Consider the following 22451-nt stretch of genomic DNA (forward strand, 5'->3'; position numbering starts at 1 on the left):
ATTGGCTTGTTCCGGTTTAATTTCGAGCATGCGCACTGTGATACCCCACGGACGGCGCAGTTGAAAAAAAACGTAATTTACGTCGGGTCACGACGTATTAACATAAAACACGCCCCCATCACATCCATTTGAATTGCGCGCCCTTACGCCGCCAAAGTTACACTACGCCGCCGTAACTTACGGCGCGCATTCCTTGAGGATACAAAAACAAAAATTAAAGTGACGGTGGCGTAGTGTAACAGAGATACGCTACGGCCGACGGAAAGATGCGCCAGGGTACGTGGATCTGGCCCTCTGTCTCCTGCATATCTGGGCTCATTCAGTTCCGCAGTGAACCAATCAATAGTGAGAACTCTCTATAAGCAGGTTTAACCCTCCTGCAGCCAGATTAATGTATAATAACTCCTGATTGGCTCCTGGGGGGGTCTCTACATTTCTCAGTGTGTTGTGTTCCCCCCTGCAGCCTTCTCAGGATCCGGCCTGTTCTCGGCAGCCTTGTGAAGGTCGCTCGGCTGGCTCAGGCATGCGGCATTCTGGGAAGGATCTGCACAACCTTCAGCCTACGACCTTGAGCTTGGCTGGATTCCCGCTCACATACCGAAGTCAGCAATCTTGGCATTCATGTGTGCATCCAGCAGGACGTTCTCAGGCTTCAGGTCCCGGTGAACCACCATATGTCGGTGGCAGTAATCCACGGCCGACAGGATCTGCTGGAACAGGCGCCGCGCTTCGGGTTCCTCCACCTGTGACGGGGGGGGGGAGAGGAGACGTTTGTTTTGTGGACGGCCGAGAAGGACTAAAAATATACCGGGGACTTATTTATAAAAGGCGCAACACACAAAGGCATGCTTTGGGCAGGGGTAACAAAAATCTTAAGTAATAAAAAATAAAACACACAGGCAAGGATCACACTTTTGCGCAGGGGTAACGCATGTTCATTGACGCACGTTTTTCCTCATGCTGTATTTTATTTAACCACTTCCACTTCCTGGACCGCCCGCCGTCGTTATACGTCGGTACTTTGACAATGAATACCGTAATTATAGCAGCAGATAGGTGACCATAACCCCGGTATATTCTTAAACGGCGGGCCGTCTGCTTTCGGATATAAAAGTGGTCTCCGCGACACATTCGCCGCCAGATCACTTTTATCACTTTTTTATCACTTCTATCGGCGGCAGGAGCCATCGGTAGCGGCAGAGACAATCCAATCCTTTCCCCTCCCCAATGTGAGGAAATTATGCCCCCCCCCCACTCGTCTCAATGACGTTGGAGGACGAAAGCGACGTCAAACATCACTTCCGCCCAACGGACTTGAAGAGACATTTATTTGTTAAAGACTTTTTTTTTTATTGAAAGACATTTTTTTTTTTTTTTTTTAAAGACTTTTTTTTTACTTAACCGGTTAAGCCCCGGACCAATATGCTGCTAAATGCCCAAAGGCGTTTTTACAATTCAGCACTGCGTCGCTTTAACAGACAATTGCGCGGTCGTGCGACGTGGCTCCCAAACAAAATTGGCGTCCTTTTTTCCCCACAAATAGAGCTTTCTTTTGGTGGTATTTAAACACCTCTGCGGTTTTTATTTTTTGCGCTATAAACAAAAATAGAGCGACAATTTTGAAAAAAATGCAATATTTTTTACTTTTTGTTATAATAAATATCCCCCAAAAATATATATAAAATGTTTTTGTTTCCTCAGTTTAGGCCGATACGTATTCTTCTACCTATTTTTGGTAAAAAAAATCGCAATAAGCGTTTATCGATTGGTTTGTGCAAAATTGATAGCGTTTACAAAATAGGGGATAGTTTTATTATTTTTATTTTTTTACTACTAATGGCGGCGATCAGCGATTTTTTTCGTGACTGCGACATTATTGCGGACACTTCGGACAATTTTGACACATTTTTGGGACCATTGTCATTTTCACAGCAAAAAATGCATTTAAATTGCATTGTTTACTGTGAAAATGACAGTTGCAGTTTGGAAGTTAACCACAGGGGGCGCTGTAGGAGTTAGGGTTCACCTAGTGTGTGTTTACAACTGTAGGGGGGTGTGGCTGTAGGTCTGACGTCATCGATCGAGTCTCCCTATAAAAGGGATCACTCGATCGATACGCCGCCACAGTGAAGCACGAGGAAGCCGTGTTTACATACGAAATAAATGAATAAGTGATAGCGCTAGTATTAACTAGTGCTGAGTGAGTACAGTGTAAATGTTAGTAATATAAATCATACACAGTGAGTATAAATAGCAACACTTATGAAAATTACTACTAAGTCCAATGAGATGTTGAAATGAGTTCCTTATGGGTTAAAACCCATATGCAGCCCTATGGTAATCAGCTGGCGTTTCCTCCTCAATGCTTCTCATTAGACAGACAACGACCTTTCCCATTAAAAGATCCAAGCAGAAAAACTCCAATATAAAGGAAAAAAGAAAAAGAAAGAGGACAAGCCTCATAGTACAATACTGTATAGTAAAGGACAATGGACAAGAGACTACACCGACGGTAATGAACTCACAAAACCGCCGATTAACACAGGCTCTGAGATAGATTGCCGCTCAGTGTGATGGTCTCCTCACTAGGATCGTAGTCCCGTCAACATAGGCTCCTCCCCCACGCGTTCCGTCACTAGGCACGTGACTTAGTCATGGGTCTCTCTGTGTTTACATACGGCTCTCCCCGTTCTTCAGCTCCGGGAAGCGATCGCGAGGGGGCGGCTAGAAACGAATAGCCGCGCCCTCGTCCCGGATCGCTCCCCGAGGATTTCCGACCGCCGCATGTATCGGGGGGGGCGGGGTCCCGATCAGACCCACGTCTAGGCAGGGACGTACAGGTACGCCAATGTGCCTGTCCGTGCCATTCTGCCGACGTAAATGTACATGCGGCGGTCCGGAAGTGGTTAAACGGCGGGCGGTCTGCTTTCGGATATAAAAGTGGTCTCCGTGACACATTCGCCGCCAGATCACTTTTACACTTTTTTATCACTTCTATCGGCGGCAGGAGCCATCGGTAGCGGCAGAGACAATCCAATCCTTTCCCCTCCCCAATGTGAGGAAATTATATCCACAACCCCCCCCCCACTCGTCTCAATGACGTTGGAAGACGGAAGCGACGTGAAACATCACTTCCGCCCAACGGACTTAGAGAGACATTTATTTGTTAAAGACTTTTTTTTTTTTAAAGACTCTGGGCCAGATCCACAAAGAAGTTACGCCGCGTAACTTCTAGTTTGCTCCGGCGTATCTTTGTTTTGTATCCACAAAACAAAGATACGCCTGAAGCTGGGCTAGATCCGACTGGCGTACGTCTTAGTACGCCGTCGGATCTAAGGTGCATATTTTTGCTGGCCGCTAGGTGGCGTTTCCGTCGATTTCCGCTGCGAGTATGCAAATCAGGTAGATACGGCGATCCACGAACGTACGTCCGGCCGGCGCATTTTTTTACGTCGTTTCTGTAAGGCTTTTTTCGGCGTATAGTTACTCCTGCTATATGAGGCGTATCCTATGTTAAGTATGGACGTCGTTCCCGCGTCGAATTTTGAAAATTTTACTTCGTTTTTGCGTAAGTCGTTCGCGAATAGGGCTTTACGTAGAATGACGTTCACGTCGTAAGCATTGGCTTGTTGCGGGTTAATTTCGAGCATGCGCACTGGGATACCCCCACGGACGGCGCATGCGCCGTTCAGAAAAAACTTAATTTACGTCGGGTCAAGACGTATTGCCATAAAACACACCCCCATCTCATCCATTTGAATTGCGCGCCCTTACGCCGACACAGTTAACACTACGCCGCCGTAACTTACGACACAAATTCTTTGAGAATACTGGAAATACGCTGTAAGTTACGGCGGCGTAGTGTATCTGAGATACACTACGCCGGCCGTAAAGAAGCGCCGCGCTTCGTGGATCTGGCCCTCTTTTTTTATAGACTTTTTTTTTAACTTAAAGACATTTTTTACTTATTTTTAAAGATATTTATTTATTAAAAGCATTTATTTATTTATTTTTAAAGAAATTTTATTTTATTGCATTTAAGTGTAAATATGAGATGTGAGGTCTTTTTGACCCCCAGATCTACCATTAAAGAGGTCCTGTCATGCTTTATTTATACATACATATATATATATATATATATATATATATATATATATATATATATATATATATATATATATATATATATATATATATATATATATATATATATATATATTATAATATATATATATATATATACACACACTTAAAAATAATTATATATATATTTATATATATATATATATATATATATATATATATATATATATATATATATATAAAAATAATAATAATAATAATAACTTCAACTCACCCGCCCATTTTTGCATATATAGTCGAATAACTCTCCTCCGGCGACATACTCCATCACCATGAAGAAGTCCGTTGGAGTGCTGATCACCTGGTACCTTTGTGAGAAAAAAAAATGTTTTAATATTATTATTTATTATAATTATTTTATTTATGATATAATTATTTATATTTTTTTCAATAATCATTTAATTATTTTTTTTCCGTTTTTTTTTTTCCTTTTTAAAACAAATCAAGGGTAACTACACTTTCTTGAAAAAATAAAAAAAAATATGGCAATTAAAAAAAAAAAACTAACATATACAATTGCTATACAAGTAATAAAAATAGAATAGAAAAATAATAAGTAATTAAATGTTATTTTAAAATGAACCTTTCCTTTCAAACTGCAGCCACTGTAATTTTCTGTAAAATGCAATACAACTACCTGGAGGCGTTCTGTACATAGATTGGGGTACGGAGCGCCCCCCCCCCCCCCCCCCCCAGAAATGTAATTTCCTCCTTGTGGGATTGGCTCACTGATTTTCCCAGAAGTCTGCACTAAGATACAAGTAAGATTTTGGGCATCCCCTGCAACAAAAAAAATCTTTTTTGATGCGATACGCCTAAAGGGAAAGCACATCTAAAAGGGATGCAGACCCTGCCACTTTCCTCATTAAAGCCCTGCGGGTGCAGCAGCTGATTGATGATTATAAAACCGCTCTCATTCACATTCACTCATGGACACAGGGAAACAATCAGATATTTCTTCAGAAGAACAAAAGATAAGAATCTTCAACAAAGATTAAGATCCCTGCAATGTACAGAGATTACCCAGAGGGGAGGGTGAAGGTGGGGTTACTCTTTAAAGGACACCTTCACTGTTAGTAAAGTTGTGATTTTTTTTTCCTATGGCTTTTATGTGACCTTCTATGGCAAATGGAAGGTCCGCTTTTCTGCCAGCCCCCTTTGAAGGATAGCACGTTTTGAAAGAATATATATAAATATTTATATATATATATATATATATATATATATATATATATATTGTCTCTCCAACGCGAGTGACCTTGTTGATGACTAAATAAAGAATAAATAAATAAATAATAATAATAATAATAATAACAATAAATTCATAATAATAAAAATTATATATACAAACACATCAATTTTTAGAAAATTAAAAACACAGTATAGACACTCCCCTGTGCATGTGACATTATTGATGACAAAATAAAGAATCAAAAAATGTTAACAAAAATAAATAAATAATGTTAATAATAATAAATAAATAATGCTAATGAAATAAAAATATTTGTTTTATATTTTTTTTATCTCTCTCTCTCTCTCTTTACATACAGTGATGAAAATAAGTATTTGAACACCCTGCTATTTTGCAAGTTCTCTCACTTGGAAATCATGGAGGGGTCTGAAATTGTTATCGTAGGTGCATGTCCACTGTGAGAGACATAATAAAAAAAAAAAAATCCAGAAATCACAATTTATGATTTTTTTAACTATTTATTTGTATGATACAGCTGCAAATAAGTATTTGAACACCTGAGAAAATCAATGTTAATATTTGGTACAGTAGCCTTTGTTTGCAATTACAGAGGTCAAACGTTTCTTGTAGTTTTTCACCAGGTTTGCACACACTGGAGGAGGGATTTTGGCCCACTCCTCCACACAGATCTTCTCTAGATCAGTCAGGTTTCTGGGCTGTCGCTGAGAAACACGGAGTTTGAGCTCCCTCCAAAGATTCTCTATTGGGTTTAGGTCTGGAGACTGGCTAGGCCACGCCAGAACCTTGATATGCTCCTTACAGAGCCACTCCTTGGTTATCCTGGCTGTGTGCTTCGGGTCATTGTCATGTTGGAAGACCCAGCCTCGACCCATCTTCAAAGCTCTAACTCAGGGAAGGAGGTTGTTGCCCAAAATCTCGCAATACATGGCCCCGGTCATCCTCTCCTTAATACAGTGCAGTCACCCTGTCCCATGTGCAGAAAAACACCACCAAAGCATGATGCTACCACCCCCATGCTTCACAGTAGGGATGGTGTTCTTGGGATGGTACTCATCATTCTTCTTCCTCCAAACATGGTTAGTGGAATTATGACCAAAAAGTTCTCATCTGACCACATGACTTTCTCCCATGACTCCTCTGGATCATCCAAATGGTCATTGGCAAACTTAAGACGGGCCTTGACATGTGCTGGTTTAAGCAGGGGAACCTTCCGTGCCATGCATGATTTCAAACCATGACGTCTTAGTGTATTACCAACAGTAACCTTGGAAACGGTGGTCCCAGCTCTTTTCAGGTCATTGACCAGCTCCTCCCGTGTAGTCCTGGGCTGATTTCTCACCTTTCTTAGGATCATTGAGACCCCACGAGGTGAGATTTTGCATGGAGCCCCAGTCCGAGGGAGATTGACAGTCATGTTTAGCTTCTTCCATTTTCTAATGATTGCTCCAACAGTGGACCTTTTTTCACCAAGCTGCTTGGCAATTTCCCCGTAGCCCTTTCCAGCCTTGTGGAGGTGTACAATTTTGTCTCTAGTGTCTTTGGACAGCTCTTTGGTCTTGGCCATGTTAGTAGTTGGATTCTTACTGATTGTATGGGGTGGACAGGTGTCTTTATGCAGCTAATGACCTCAAACAGGTGCATCTAATTCAGGATAATAAATGGAGTGGAGGTGGACATTTTAAAGGCAGACTAACAGGTCTTTGAGGGTCAGAATTCTAGCTGATAGACAGGTGTTCAAATACTTATTTGCAGCTGTATCATACAAATAAATAGTTAAAAAAATCATAAATTGTGATTTCTGGAATTTTCTTTTTGATTATGTCTCTCACAGTGGACATGCACCTACGATGACAATTTCAGACCCTTCCATGATTTCCAAGTGGGAGAACTTGCAAAATAGCAGGGTGTTCAAATACTTATTTTCCTCACTGTATATATATATATATATATATAGAGAGAGAGAGAGAGAGAGAGAGAGAGAGAGAGAGAGATAGAGAGAGAGAAATATATCTATATATAGATATAGATCGCCGCTGGGTCGCCGCTGGAGTCCCGCGATCGGTCCCCGGAGCTGAAGAACGAGGAGAGCCCTGTGTAAACACACCTTCCCCGTTCTTCACTGTGGCACCGTCATCGATCGTGTGTTCCCTGATATATGGATACACAATCAATGACGTCACACCTACAGCCACACCCCCTTACAGTTGTAAACACATTTCAGGTCACACATAACCCCTTCAGCGCCCCCTTGTGGTTAACTCCCAAACTGCAACTGTCATTTTCACAATGCATTTTTTGCTGTGAAAATGACAATGGTCCCAAAAATGTGTCAAAATTGTCCGAAGTGTCCGCCATAATGTCGCAGTCACGAAAAAAAATCGATGATCGCCGCCATAAGTAGTAAAAAAAAAAAAAAAAAATTTTAAAAAACAGCAATAAAACTATCCACTATTTTGTAAACGCTATAAATGTTGCGCAAACCAACCGATAAACGCTTATTGAGATTTTTTTTACCAAAAATAGGTAGAAGAATACGTATCGGCCTAAACTGAGGAAAAAAAATGTTTTTTTATATATTTTCGGGGGATATTTATTACAGCAAAAAGTAAAAAATATTGATTTTTTTTCAAAATTGTCGCTCTATTTTTGTTTATAGCGCAAAAAATAAAAACCGCAGAAGTGATCAAATACCACCAAAAGAAAGCACTATTTGTGGAAAAAAAAGGACGCCAATTTTGTTTGGGAGCTCACGACTGCGCAATTGTCTGTTAAAGCGACGCAGTGCCGAATCGCAAAACCTGGCCTGGTCCTTTAGCTGCATTTTGGTCTGGGTCTTAAGTGGTTAAAAAAACTACAACATTTTAGAAAATTAAAATACCGTATAGACTCTCCCCTACACATTAGAATTTGTTGATGACTAAATAAAATAAAAATAAAAAAATGATAATAAAAAATAAATAATAAATAAATAATGATAATAAATGAAAAATAATAAAAATTATTATATATAGATTTATATCTATATATAGATATATATCCATCTATATATATATATATATATATATATATATATATATATATATATATACACATATATATATATACATATATATATATATATATATATAATATATATATATATAAATAAAAGAAAGTTCAGAGGATTGCTGCACAAAATTGAAATTAAAAACATACAAAAAATGTATCAAAAGTTTCAGTTTTGCTATATAGCGCCCTTCCTCAGACTGGAACATATCACATTACAATAAATAATAAATAATGATAATAAAATAAAAATAATTGTATAATATATATATATATATATATATATATATATATATATATATATATATATATATATATATATATATATATATATATATATATATATTTATTTATATATATATATATATATATATATATATATATATATATATATTTATATATATATATATATATATATATATATATATAAATATATATATTTATATATAAATATATATAATGTTTTTTTTTTTTTAACACAAATACATTTTTAGAGACAAAACTTTAGAGAATTAAATCACAGTTGCCTAACCCACTTATAATTTCTCTTTGAATGGAAAGTGGCAGAAACTGCAGATTCCCACTGCTGATTACTCAGCAACAAAGCACAAGGAATTTCAGCTTTATTTCATGTACTCTGCAACATCTAATATTTACCGACACACATGACAGGGTCTCTTTAAGGAACAAACATCTATTCCTGCAGCCGGTGGTGTAAGAAGAGATGTGAAATGTAATATAGGATATCCTCGAATAGATTGTATCCTGTCTACAAGGACACATGGGAACTCTCCAGCCCCGGACATACACAGGCAATGGTGGCGTTAAAGAGAACCTGTCATTGCGAGTATACGCTGAAACCAAAATAAGCTCATATCAGAGGGAGAACTCTGACTTATCCCCCAACAAAATCTAAAAAAAGTCAAAATGCATTTAGTAAAAACTGCATAAAAAAAAGTGCGGGGGGATACGTACAGTTTGATGATGTGAGGGTGACGGAATAACTTGAGGTTCTGGATTTCTCGCTTAATTTTACCGACCACGTCCAAGTTCCGAATCTTCTGTCTGTTTAAGATTTTCACAGCCACCTTATGTCCGGTCAGCTGATGTTCCCCCACTGGAAGGAGAGAAAAGAGACTGTTAGAGCCGCCAAATGTCTGTATTATTCACCGAATTATCATCTATCTATATACTGCGACCCTTCACTGGAACTTATCTGGCCCTTGGGCACTTTACCCTCCATTGACACTAATTATGGCACACTATTCCTCCCACTGATACCAATGATGGGGAACTATTCCTCCCACTGACACCAATCATTGGGGCACTATTCCTCCCACTGACACCAATCATTGGGGCACTATTCCTCCCACTGACACCAATGATGAAGCACTATTTACCCCACTGACACCAATGATGGGGCATAATTCCCCCTACTGACACCAATGGTGGGGTACTATTTCTCGCACTGACACCAAGGATGGGGCACTATTCCTTTCTTTGACACCAAGAATGTGGCACTATTTCCCCCACTGTTATTAATGATGGGGCACTATTTCTCCCTCTGACACAAATGATGGGGCATTATTTCTCCCTCTGACACCAATGAGGGTGCACTATTCCTCCCACTGACACCAATGATGCGGCACTATTCCTTCTACTGACCACAGTCTATTTCCCTAAAGTTTGAAAAAACTGTCCCTTCCCTTGGAGACCCCTGACCTATCTCTCTCTCTATATATATATATATATATATATATATATATATATATATAAAAAATTCTCTCCATCTCTCGCTCTCTCCATCTCTCTCTCTCTCGCTCTATCTCTTTCTCTCCATCTCTTTCTCTCCATCTCTGTCTCTCCATCTCTGTCTCTCCATCTTTCTCTCTCTCCACCTCTCACTCTCTCCATCTCTCTCCTCTCCATCTCTCTCCTCTCCATCTCTCTCTCTCCATCTCTCGCTCTCTCCACCTCTCACTCTCTCCATCTCTCGCTCTCTCCATTTCTCTCTCTCCTTCTCTCCATCTCTCTCTCTCCATCTCTCTCTCTCTCCATCTCTCTCTCTCTCTCTCTCTCCATATATATCTCCCTCTCTCTCTCTCTCCATCTCTCTCTCTCCATCTCTCGCTCTATCCATCTCTCTCTCTCCATCTCTCTCTCTCTCTATATATATATATATCTCCCTCTCTCTATATCTCTCTCCCTCTCTCTCTCTCCATCGCTCGCTCTCTCCATCTCTCGCTCTCTCCCCATCTCTCGCTCTCTCCATCTCTCGCTCTCTCTATCTCTCCATCTCTCGCTCTCTCTCCATCTCTCGCTCTCTCTATCTCGCTCTCTCCATCTCTCGCTCTCTCCATCTCTCGCTCTCTCCATCTCTCGCTCTCTCCATCTCTCGCTCTCTCCATCTCTCGCTCTCTCCATCTCTCGCTCTCTCCATCTCTCGCTCTCTCTCTCTATTTCTCCCTCTCTCTATCTCTCCCTCTCTCTATATCTCCCTCTATCTCTATCTCTCTCTCTCTCTCTATCTCTCTCCCTCTCTATCTCATGACGGGTTACATTAGGTGTACCATGAATGGCGGCGCTGCCATTCGGAGCAGCGGTTCAGGAATGTGGTGTCACTAATGTTTTGTAAATATGAAATAACACGATCGGCGAGGTGTCGGTCTCCCAGCGGCTGCCAATTCCTCGAGACATTCCAAACCTCATTAGCGGAGCCCTGAAGGAACCTTTTATAATTCCCGGGACTGTAAAACACACAGGTGGATTGGGCTGAGTGTCGCCGGTGGACTGTGAACCCTGAAAGATCCGAATAAGAAAACTGAAACCATTTACACGCCGTTCATACGAGGGTCACCTCTAATGAACACCCAACACCTGGCTCCCCGTCTGAGGGGCGGAAAAGAGAACCTGTCATTATTTCCCGAAGCAAAAACCAAATTCTGAGCCTGTCTGTGATGTCACTCGTCTCTGAGGATCTGGTTGGGTGTTTGGAGACTCTAAATAAACGCTCCCCTTGGTGGCTCCTCCCTCTGACCCGTCTATCACTACAGGACACATCGGTGACATAGAGAGGTCACATTGTGTGACCTCTGAAATTATCACCCAGCCTCAGTACTCCTCTCAAGAGCCCTCAGTCCTGATAGAAGCAGTGGGCGGGCTTTTGGGAGGAGTTATGCAAATATTAAAATGCCTTGATGGGGGGTGGATGTCAATCTGGAGGAGTGGGCGTTCCTAGGCAGGCTGCATTTGCATGGGTAACACCCACATTTGAGGCTGCGCCTCCATGACTGAGAGAACTGAAATCCAATGAATCAAAGGGGTGGGGCAAGGGACAGTCAAAGGGACAGGAAAGGGCTAGATCAGGGGTGACCAACCAGTGGCCCGGGCCACATCAATGGAATGGGGGGTTGGCAAACCCAGATCGCAGGTTGTCAACAATCCATACCACAGCATTAGTGTTGTGAATAAAGCTGGTGGTAGAGGAAGAAATCGTCTGCAGAGCCCAATAAGCCAATGCTTCCTGTATACAGCGCTGGCTTTTGCCACAGGCAAAGTTCAGCTAACCCGCAGGACAGACACAGGTGCGGTGTGGGCAGACCACAGCACATCAGTGTGAAAGCAGTCTTAGGGCCTTTTCACATGATTGGCCTGACCCAATCGCATCCTCAATTCGCCTCTATAGAGCGGCAGATGTAAACAGACTTTTGTCCGCTTACGCCCGCCTACCTCCAATCCGCAGAATTTGTCCCCTTCCATCTGGGCGGATCGGATCGGAGGGCCTATAGAATAGCCATGACCTGTCATCCGCCTGCTCCGCTCATTGTGGCCCGCCACTGGTTACCAAGTTGCTTAAGACAGGGGTTGACAAATTTGCTTGGAATCTAGGAGCCAGCTAAAAAAGTTAGGAGCCAAAAAACGCGCCCCGTCCCGACGAGCTTGCGCGCAGAAGCGAACACAAACGTGAGCAGCGACCGCATATGTAAATGGTGTTCAAACCACACATGTAAGGTATCGCCGCGATTGGTAGAGCGAGAGCAATAATTCTAGCCCTAGACCGCCTCTGTAACTCAAAACATGCAACCTGTAGAGTTTTTTAAAATCTCCATAGGCGACGTTTAAAGGGTAAAAGTTTGACGCCATTCCACAAGCGGACGTAATTTTTTTTTTTTTTTTATCTCAATAGTTTTTTATTGGTAATAGAATTGTCATACATTTCAACAGTGCATGTGCAATACAATTTTTACATATTTTCCTTTCGGAGGAGGAACAGTAAGAGCTTTCAATAGTAGAACACGTATTACCTCTGTCCGTTGTGGTCATTGTCAAGAAGTACATGAGATAACATACATGTAGTAACGTACTAGATAGGGCAAAGTTTTTCGCCCTGCATTATGTCGAACTTTCAACATCTTAAACAAACATACAAGGCATTTAAAGATTATTGCAGGAGTTTTGACGAAGGGTAGGGCGGGTCCCCTCCCGGGGCACCCCTTTCGGGAACTATACTGTGTCCCGGTGAGGACCCCCCCCCCCCCCTCCCGGGGGAACTAAGAGCATTACCCATCACTGTGTGGCAAGTCACTACGTCTGGTTATTCAAAGAGGGGAAGAGAGTGTGTCATTTAAGCCCGATGATCCTACCCAGTCAGTCCATAGCTGCCATTTCTTGAGGTTTTGTGTTTTATTACCGTGGCGGAGTGCTAGAGTGGTTTCATATATAAAGTGGGTATGCGTGGTGTGTACCACGTCTCTGAGCGTGGGAGGTTCTGGATCTTTCCATTTTCTGGTGATGTTAAGGCGTGCAGCCAAGAGGATATGCATTGTGATCATCCTCGATGGGGCAGGGACGCGGTCTATAGTCAGTGAAAGAAGCGCCACGGCCGGTTGTCTGTCCACAGACACCTTTGTGACGTCCTTGAGAAGTTTGAAGACTAAGGTCCAATAGTGGTCTAGTTTCGGGCAGCCCCATAGCGTATGTAATAGATCACCCTTCAAGCCGCAGTTCCTCCAACATGTATTGTCAAGTGTGGGGTCAAATTTGGAGAGTCTGTCAGGCGTAATATACCAGCGATAGGTCAGTTTGAATGCCAGTTCCCACAGGGTGGAGCAGCACGTGGCTTTGTACGTAGATTGGCCTGCTTTTTCCCATTGTGCCAAGGAGAATTCTTGTCCTAGGTCTTTTTCCCATTTAATCAATGCATTGCAGCTGGTGAATGTAGTTTTGGAGCCAAGCAGAGTGTAAAAGGTTGAGATCCCCTTATTGTGGGCCGTAGGGGATCTGTAATAGATCCACGCTTTTTGAGGGAGAGAACAAGTCCACGTAGCTAATGAGAGGAGACAGTGTCGGGTACGGAGATAGAGGAACAGGTCAGAGTCTGGGATGTGGAATTGTGTTTGAAGGACTGGGAAGGGCTTCAGGTCGTTACCTGTTATCAGATCGGAGATGTGGGTTATCCCCAGTGCCTTCCAGCGAGAGTAGGATGTGGACACCATAAATATTTGTAGTGTCTCTACTGGGACAGGTAGTGTGGATCGTATATCGTGGGCCGTAAGTGAGCGTGTGAGTTGGTACCAGGTCGATAGGGTCGCGTAGACGGTAGGGGACATAAGGGGGGGGGGTTTCGCCCCCAGTGCGGTGGCAAATAGCCAGGCTGGTAGGCTATGATGCGGGACCGAGGCTTCTTCTATTTTACCCCATAGTGTGGGGGGAGGGCCGGGTGCTAACCATTCTTTAGTTTGCGTTAAGACAGAGGCTATATAATAGTCTCTGAAGTCGACATAACCCATGCCTCCTGCCGAGCGGTGTTTCACCATTCGGGCGTGACTACACCTAGCTTTCTTGTTTTTCCATACATATTTTGACAGTATCGATTGCAATGATGTAAAGTATTTACGGGGTATGGGGATGGGAAGTGTCCTGAACAGATATAGTATTTGCGGAAGGTAGAACATTTTAAATGCCGCCAAGCGGCCCGACCATGAGAGCTCAAAGGATGCCAGCCTGGCGAGATCCGCCTGCCATTTGGATCGAATCGGTAGATAATTGGTGGCGAATAAGGCCTTAGTAGAGGGAGTGAGCTGAATCCCTAGATATGTAATGCTATCGTTTGCCCAGACGTACGGGAAATTACTTGTTATGTGGTTCTTAGTAGATTTTTCTATTCCTAGGTCAAGCATGTAAGATTTGGTTTTGTTCGCTTTGTAGAAGGAAACGTCGCTAAACCAGGCTAGCATCCTCTGGATCTCGGGCAGGGAGCGTTCAGGGTCTGTGACCGAAAGGATCACATCGTCCGCAAATAGACTGATTTTGTGTTCTAATCCTGCAATTTTCACTCCTGAAATGTGTTTATTTGATCGTATAGTTTCTGCTAGGGGTTCCATTACAAGGTTAAATATTAGGGGTGACAGGGGGCATCCCTGTCTCGTTCCATTGGTGATCTGAAAAGGTGTGGAGAGGGCATCCGCCGAGAGCACACGAGCTGAGGGGTTGGAGTAAAGAGCCATAATGGCGTCGTGGATGCCACCCACCAGGCCAAATTTGGTCAGCGTTGCTGATACGTATCCCCAATGGACCCTGTCGAACGCCTTCTCTGCATCCAGGGAAAGGAGCAGAGAAGGCGTTCTAGTGGTCTCAACATGGTGTATTATGTTTACCATTCGCCGAGTGGCGTCAGATGCTTGACGCCCTTTGGTGAATCCTGATTGGTCAGGGGAAATGAGTAAGGGGAGAATGTTTTCCAGTCTTTTGGCAATCAGTTTAGCAAATATTATTAGGTCCACATTTAGTAGGGAAATGGGGCGGAAGTTTTTCGGGGAGACGGGGTCTTTGCCCGGTTTGGGTAAGGTCACTACTGTGGCTGCAAGCATTTCTGCTGGGAACGAGGCCGCTCCAGCGGCTCTATTGAACATGTGCTGCATTGTGGGGGCTAGGATGTGTTGGAATTTTTGATAGTATTCCCCTGTGAACCCGTCTGGGCCCGGGGATTTGGAGGATGGGAGTTCGTTGATCACCCTAAAGATTTCTTCGGTTGTGAAGGGGCTGTTTAGCGTGGTCAGCTGTGTAGGGGTAACTGATGGTAGATTTACACTGTCCAGGAACTGTCGGATCATGGTGGGGGAGGGTTGGACGGTGGAAGGGTCATTTTTAAGGTTATATAAGCCCTCATAGTATGTACTAAATGCATTCGCAATCAGTTGGGGTTTAAGAAGTTTTTCTCCTGAGAGGGGATGGAGTAAGTAGGGGATTTTCGTCTTGGTCCTATGCCCTTTGATTCTGAGGGACATTGCTTTGCTTGCTTTATTCCCTGTGGAGTAGGATTGTGCTTTGAATAGTTTATATGCCTTTTGGTGTTTTTCGAGAAGTATTGCCCGTAGGTCGTGTCGTAAGGTAAAGATCTTTGCCTGTAAGTCAGGGGAGGGATTGGATTTGTTAAGGGCTTCCGTTGCAGTCAGGGTCTGTGTGAGGTCGTCTATCCGTTTGGTTCTATTTTTCTTTGCCCTAGCTCCCATTTGGATGAAGACCCCCCGGATCACTGCCTTGTGGGCAGTCCACACCACCACCGGGTCAGAGACAGAGGCCTGGTTGAGTTCAAAGTACTCTTCTAATTTTTGTTTAATGGTGTCTGAGTAGCTGGGGGTGTTAAGGAGGTAGTTGTTGACCCTCCATATGTAGGGAGTGGAGTGGGAGGAATCGTCAGAGAGAGTGAGACTTATGGGGGCATGATCTCACCAGGTGGTGGTGTGTATTTCAGCATCTACAACCCTCTGCAATATCCAACTATCAGCTAAAAACAGGTCGATCCTTGAGTAGGTGTTGTGACGGGGCGACAAGAACGTAAAGTCCCTCTCGCTCGCGTGACAACACCTCCACACATCATACATGTTATGAGAAGAGATAAATGAGTCCAAAGAGGAAGTACAGCGTGGTGGAGCAGCGGTGGAGTCCATTGTGTTATTGGGTACCTTATTGAAATCCCCGCAGATAAGCAGGTGTCCTGTTTGGAATTTTTGGATTGCTTTTATCCTTTTCCTAAGAAACGACATTTGGCCTTGGTTCGGCACGTAGATAGACACTAAAGTGTAGTGCACTTTGTTGATTTCACAGTCTAGAAAGATGTATCGACCTTCCGGGTCAGTTACACACTGGTGCAGAAGAAAGGTGACAGAGTCTCTGATGGCTATCATCACTCCACGCTGTTTCTTGGTGTATTGGGCTTGGAACACATGTGGGAACTATTTGTGGGAGCATTTAGGAGCAGCATTCTGGGCAAAGTGGGTCTCCTGGACGCATAACACGTCACATTTGTGGGCAAGAGCTGATGACCACAAAGATGTTCTTTTTGCTGGGTGGTTTAGACCCTTGGCATTAAGGGAGAGTATTTTAATACCCATGGCCTTGTGTGTGGTGATGTGGTAATACAAAACTTACTTACAGTTCTTTGCGGTAGGTAGGAAGATGGGCGGGGGTGCCGGAGAGGTGAGTCGTCAATTCGGGCAGGTATCCGGATCTTTTCTATGTGCTGGAGTGTGGAAAAGAGTGGTAGATGTGGGTTCCCTCAGTGGTTCGATGGGAGCAGTCCGTGCCGTTGGTGCAAATGAGGGAAGCACAGTTCCACTGGTGGAAGAGTCAAGCACAGGTGGGTAATCTCGAAACAGAAACAAAAAAAAAAGAGCAAACAAGAGAGATTTAAACGTGAAAACAAGTACCAATGAAGGTACAAACAGTGTAGAACAAGCTGAGAGGTGTTCCCTTATTAAGGGGACCAGCAGGTGTCAGCTACAAACTGCTCTGTGAGAGCGGCTGACTAAGTATGGGGGAGAGTCTGGTGAGCAGGTGGTGGGTCGCATGACCGAACCGGACGGTACTGTTGCTCAGCGTGGTTGTCTTGGGTGATGCGTTTTGAGTTTCCCTTTATCAGCTCCAAAGGTGAATGGGTTAGGTAGCCCGTTATGATCTGGTGCGTTGCGGGAGGTTTCTGGCAGGATGCCCCAGGAGTGCAGGAGCTTCAAGCCCCCTTCCATGGTAGAGATAGCATGGGGTATGCCGTTATATGTGACCAAGATGGTCGCCGGATGTCGCCATTTGTATATGATCTTGTGATTGTGGAAGGCCTTTGTGATGGTTTTGAGCTGTCTCCTCATCTGGAGTGTGTACTGCGATAGGTCTGCGTACAGCTGAATGTTTGCATAAGGCTCTGGGAGCGGGGACATTTCCCTTGCTTTCAGTAGAATCTGCTCTTTCGCCTGGTAGAAATGAACCCTTAGCAGAACGTCTCGTGGGACATCGGCCTCAAGATGGCGGGGTTTAGGGATTCTATGGATCCGGTCAACAGTGAGTTCAATAGGGGTGAGCTCGGGAAGCATGTTAGAGAACAGGGCAGTGGCATAGGCATGCAGCTCTTTCGGTTGGACTGACTCTGGGACCCCACGGATCTTAAGATTATTGCGCCTGGATCTGTCCTCGAGGTCCGCGAGTTTCGCTTTGATCCATGATGTGTCCTCCTTTTGCTCAGCATAAGCATCTACTAATTCGTTTACTGTGTCAGTACAATCCACCATTTTGTTTTCTATGAACTGCATTCTATTGTCCATGTGTTTCATCTCTAAAGAGAATGTGTTGATCAGAGATGACAGATTAGTCATGAGGGAGGACTGCAAGGTCATTAACATGTCCTTCATTGTAGTGTCTAGGACTGGTTGTCCTGTGGTTGGGAATTGGGCAATGGAGGACTGTAAGGATGATATGGCAGAGTCATTATGCAGGCCTGTACTCACTGCGACCGCGGCCTGCCCGGGGTGGTCCATCCTCATCTTGGATTTCGCTGGGCTCTGCGTCCCTGGGGTGGCAGGCGATGTGTCAAGCGGAAAGGCGTGCTGAGGTAATTTCAGATCCTGTGGCTGTGCTGTGGGGAGAGCTGTGTAGTCCAGCATCTGCCTCGCTGTACCTCCGTCCGCGCCATCTTGGTTTTTCCGGCGGGGCTGGAAGGAGAAGGTCTCCAGCTTCTTTGGGCCGCGATCCTGCGGCCTCTTGCGGGTCATCGTGTCTGCGGGTCCCGGGGGAGCTGGGGTGGTGTCCGTGGTGTCGATAAGAGCGGCGTGTGCACCCGTTATTCGATGGTTGTCCGGTCCGGTTTGCGGAGCTCACAGCTCAGGCGTCCATTCACGTGCGCGCGCAAGCCACGCCCCCCAAGCGGACGTAATTTTGAAGCGTGACATGTTGGGTATCAATTTACTCGGCGTAACATTATCTTTCATAATATTAAAAAAAATGGGGATAACTTTACTGTTGTCTTATTTTTTAATTAAAAAAAGTGTAATATTTTTCCCAAAAAAAGTGCACTTGCAAGACCGCTGCGCAAATACGGCGTGACAGAAAGTATTGCAACGATCGCCATTTTATTCTCTAGGGTGTTAGGATAAAAAATATATATAATGTTTGGGGGTTCTAATTAGAGGGAAGAAGGTGGCAGTGAAAATAGTGAAGAATTACATTAGAATTGCTGTTTAACTTGTAATACTTAACTTGTAATACCAACGGCCACCACCAGATGGCGCCAGCTTACACATCTGGTGGTAATAACTTGTAATACCCTTCCAAGCCAAGTCGCCAGGACCCTATTTCTAGTCGCCATGGTGACCTGGCGCCCGGGATTTGTCGAGCCCTGGCTTAAGAGGCCCTCGCTCTTCAAAAGGTTGGGCACCCGTGGGCAAGATGATGATGATGATGGACGTCCCCCAGCCAGGAAATGAGGGCAGCTCTACCTGACTCGCTGAAGCCTCTAATTCACACTGTGAGGAGCTCACAGTGTGCCGTGAAATCAGGGCAAGCCATTTTAGTACAGAAGACTGAAGGGATTCAAGGGAAGGCCAGTTTTGAAGGCCACCCGTGTCCTTCAATAAACGAGAGAGAAATGTGGAGTGTACAAAGAAAAAAAAAACAGGGCCTTCTGATTCTACATGTTGTCCAAACCGCACACAGACGGGTTCCACCGAGTCCCATCTCATCATCAACAACCGGACTGGGGAAACCGGAATGACCGGAATGTGATATCTCACAGATCTATAACACACAATACATTGTAGCGATAAGCCTTATAATAAATAAAACGAGAAGCTCTGCTTTGGCAAAGAAGTTAGATTTGGCCTTGAAAACTCCTCCATCATCTGGTGGAGAACGCGGGCGGAAAACCTTCTCCTGCCACACAAAACACACTAATGCCTCTTTTTTTTTTAATTCTGCATTCCATTGCGAAAATTCCATTACAGTTCAGTGATTACAGAGAACACAGCTAATAAAAGCCGCCTCTGATAACACAGAGCTGGGGACACTACACACCCAGAAAGTTCTTGTAGGATCTCCTGGAAGATCAAGTCTCTCTATAAATCTATAATGGAGCTTTTGTTCCGTATATAAACTATATGCTGAGTACAGGATTTCACGGCGCACCGACCCGCCTGTGATTAACCAATATTTGTCGTGTCTGATTAGCTCTCGGCACATATGTAGGTGGTCCTTTTCCTGTAGATGACCATTTTTACTTAGGTGGTCATTTTGACTTAGATTTCGTGTAGGAGGCCATTTTTACTTGGGTGGCCCTTTTTATGTAGGTGGTCCTTTTCCTGTAGGTGACCATTTTCCTGTAGGTGACCATTTTTCCTGTAGGTGACCACTTTTACTTTGGAGGCCCTTTTCCTGTAGGTGACCATTTTTACTTAGGTGGCCCCTTTTCTGTAGGGGACCATTTTACTTAGGTGGCCCTTTTCATGTTGGTGGCCCTTTTCCTGTAGGCGACCATTTTTACTTAGGCGGCCCTTTTCATGTAGGTGGCCCTTTTCCTGTAGGTGACCACTTTTACTTAGGAGGCCCTTTTCCTGTAGGTGACCATTTTTACTTAGATAGCCCTTTTCATGTAGGAGACCATTATTACTTGGGTGGCCCTTTTTATGTAGGTGGCCCTTTTCCTGTAGGTGACCATTTTTACTTAGGAGGCCCTTTTTCTGTAGGTGACCATTTTTACTTAAATAACTCTTTTCATGTAGGTGACCATTTTACTTAGGTGGCCCTTTTCATGTTGGTGGCCCTTTTCCTGTAGGCGACCATATTTACTTAGGCGGCCCTTTTCATGTAGGTGGCCCTTTTCCTGTAGGTGACCCCTTTTACTTAGGAGGCCCTTTTCCTATAGGTGACCGTTTTTACTTAGGTGGCCCTTTTCCTGTAGGTGACCATTTTTACTTAGGTGGCCCTTTTCCTGTAGGTGACCATTTTTACTTAGGTGGCCCTTTTCCTGTAGGTGACCACTTTTACTTTGGAGGCCCTATTTCTGTAGGTGGCCATTTTTACTTAGGTGGCCCTTTTCACGTAGGTGACCATTTTTACTTAGGTGGCCCTTTTCCTGTAGGCAACCATTTTTACTTAGGAGGCCCTATTTCTGTAGGTGGCCCTTTTCCTGTAGGCGACCATTTTTACTTATGAGGCCCTATTTCTGTAGGTGACCATTTTTACTTACATAGCCCTTTTCATGTAGGTGACCATTTTTACTTAGGTGGCCCTTTTCATGTTGGTGGCCCTTTTTCAAGTAGGTGACCATTTTTACTTAGGTGGCCCTTTTCATGTTGGCGACCCTTTTTTATGTAGGTGACCATTTTTACTTAAGAGGCCCTTATTTCTTTAGGTGACCATTCTTACTTAGGTGGCCCTTTTCATGTAGGTGACCATTCTTACTTAGCTGGCCCGTTTCCTGTAGGCGACCATTTTTACTTAGGAGGCCCTTTTTCTGTAAGTGACCATTTTTTCATAGGTAGCCCTTTTCCTGTAGGTGACCATTGCTACATTGAATATATATTGTACAGCCAACAGTCTTGATGCCCTTGTGCCCAACCTGCAGCCTGAAGACCATATGTGGCCCTTTGGTACTTGTTGTGTAGCCTCAGGCCCCTTTCACACTTGTACGACTTGTCCCACGATTTGGGACTGCAAAGTAGCATAACAAGTTATTCCCCATGATTTCCAATGACAACCATTCGTATTAGTACGACTTCAAGTGTGTCAGCTAGAGCAGCAAGTCAGACCCATGATCTGTCAAATTGATATATCACTAAGAGCAGCAAGCAACTCAGCCCCCATCCCTCATAATGACGTATCTGTAAGAACAGCAGGTAAGTCACCCCTTTGTTGATAAGACCAGCAAGACCATCACCCCCTCATTGATAAGACCACCAAGACAGTCATCCCCCATATTGGTAAGACCAGAAAATCAGTCAGTGCCTATATTGACCTATCAGCAACTCAGCAACAACAGCCCCTTCCTTGACAAGTGCATCAGTAAGAGCAGCAAGTCAGCCCCCATCAGTCATAATAATGGATAAGTAAGAGCAGCAAGTCATACACCTCCCTTATATTGATAGGGTCTGCAAGACAGCCAACCTCCAAAATGATAAGACCAGCAAGACAGTCACCCCCAGGTACTGACGTATCAGAAAGTGCAACATGTCAGCAAAAACAAACCCCCTTCTAGACAGGTGCATCAGCAAGTCAGTCCCCATCCCTCGTAATGATGTATCAGTAAGAGCAACAGGCCAGTACCCCCCCCCCCCACATTGATAATACCAGCAGGACAGTCACCCCCCATATTGATGTGTCAACCCCATCCCCCCATATTGATGTGTCAACCCCATCCCCCCATATTATTAAGACTAACAAGTTAGCCACCCCCCCCCCATAAAGATGAGTCAGCAAGTCAGCCCCCCCATATCTCAAATTCATATATCAAAAAGAGCAGCAAGTCATAATGATGTATCAGTAGTAGCAGCAGGTCAGTCACCTCCCATAGTGATAAGACCAGCAAGACAGCCCCCCCCCTTTTCCCCAAGAGCAGCAAGTCAGCCCCCAATTCTCCAATCAATATCTCAGAAAGAGCAGCAAGTCAGCCGCCATTCCTCATAATGACATGACCAGCAAGACAGTCACCCCCTTCACAATGATGTGTCAGCAAGAGCAGCAAGTCAGCCCCCCATTTCTCAAACTGATATATCAGTAAGAGCAGCAAGTC

At 44.0% G+C, this 22451-nt stretch overlaps 1 protein-coding gene across 1 annotated transcript in view; it reads right to left on the minus strand.

Moving 5' to 3' along the window:
* Positions 1-22451, minus strand: part of PRKAA2 (protein kinase AMP-activated catalytic subunit alpha 2) — a 47622-nt gene that overhangs the window by 22065 nt on the left and 3106 nt on the right. The window contains exons 2-4 of the mRNA XM_040360855.1: positions 9377-9518; positions 4358-4451; positions 599-743 (exon numbers count right to left, since the gene is read on the minus strand). Coding sequence (XP_040216789.1) covers positions 599-743; positions 4358-4451; positions 9377-9518 — 381 coding nt within the window. The remainder of the gene's footprint in view (positions 1-598; positions 744-4357; positions 4452-9376; positions 9519-22451) is intronic.

This window comes from Rana temporaria, chromosome 7, assembly GCF_905171775.1.
Source record: "Rana temporaria chromosome 7, aRanTem1.1, whole genome shotgun sequence".
Lineage (NCBI taxonomy): Eukaryota > Metazoa > Chordata > Amphibia > Anura > Ranidae > Rana > Rana temporaria.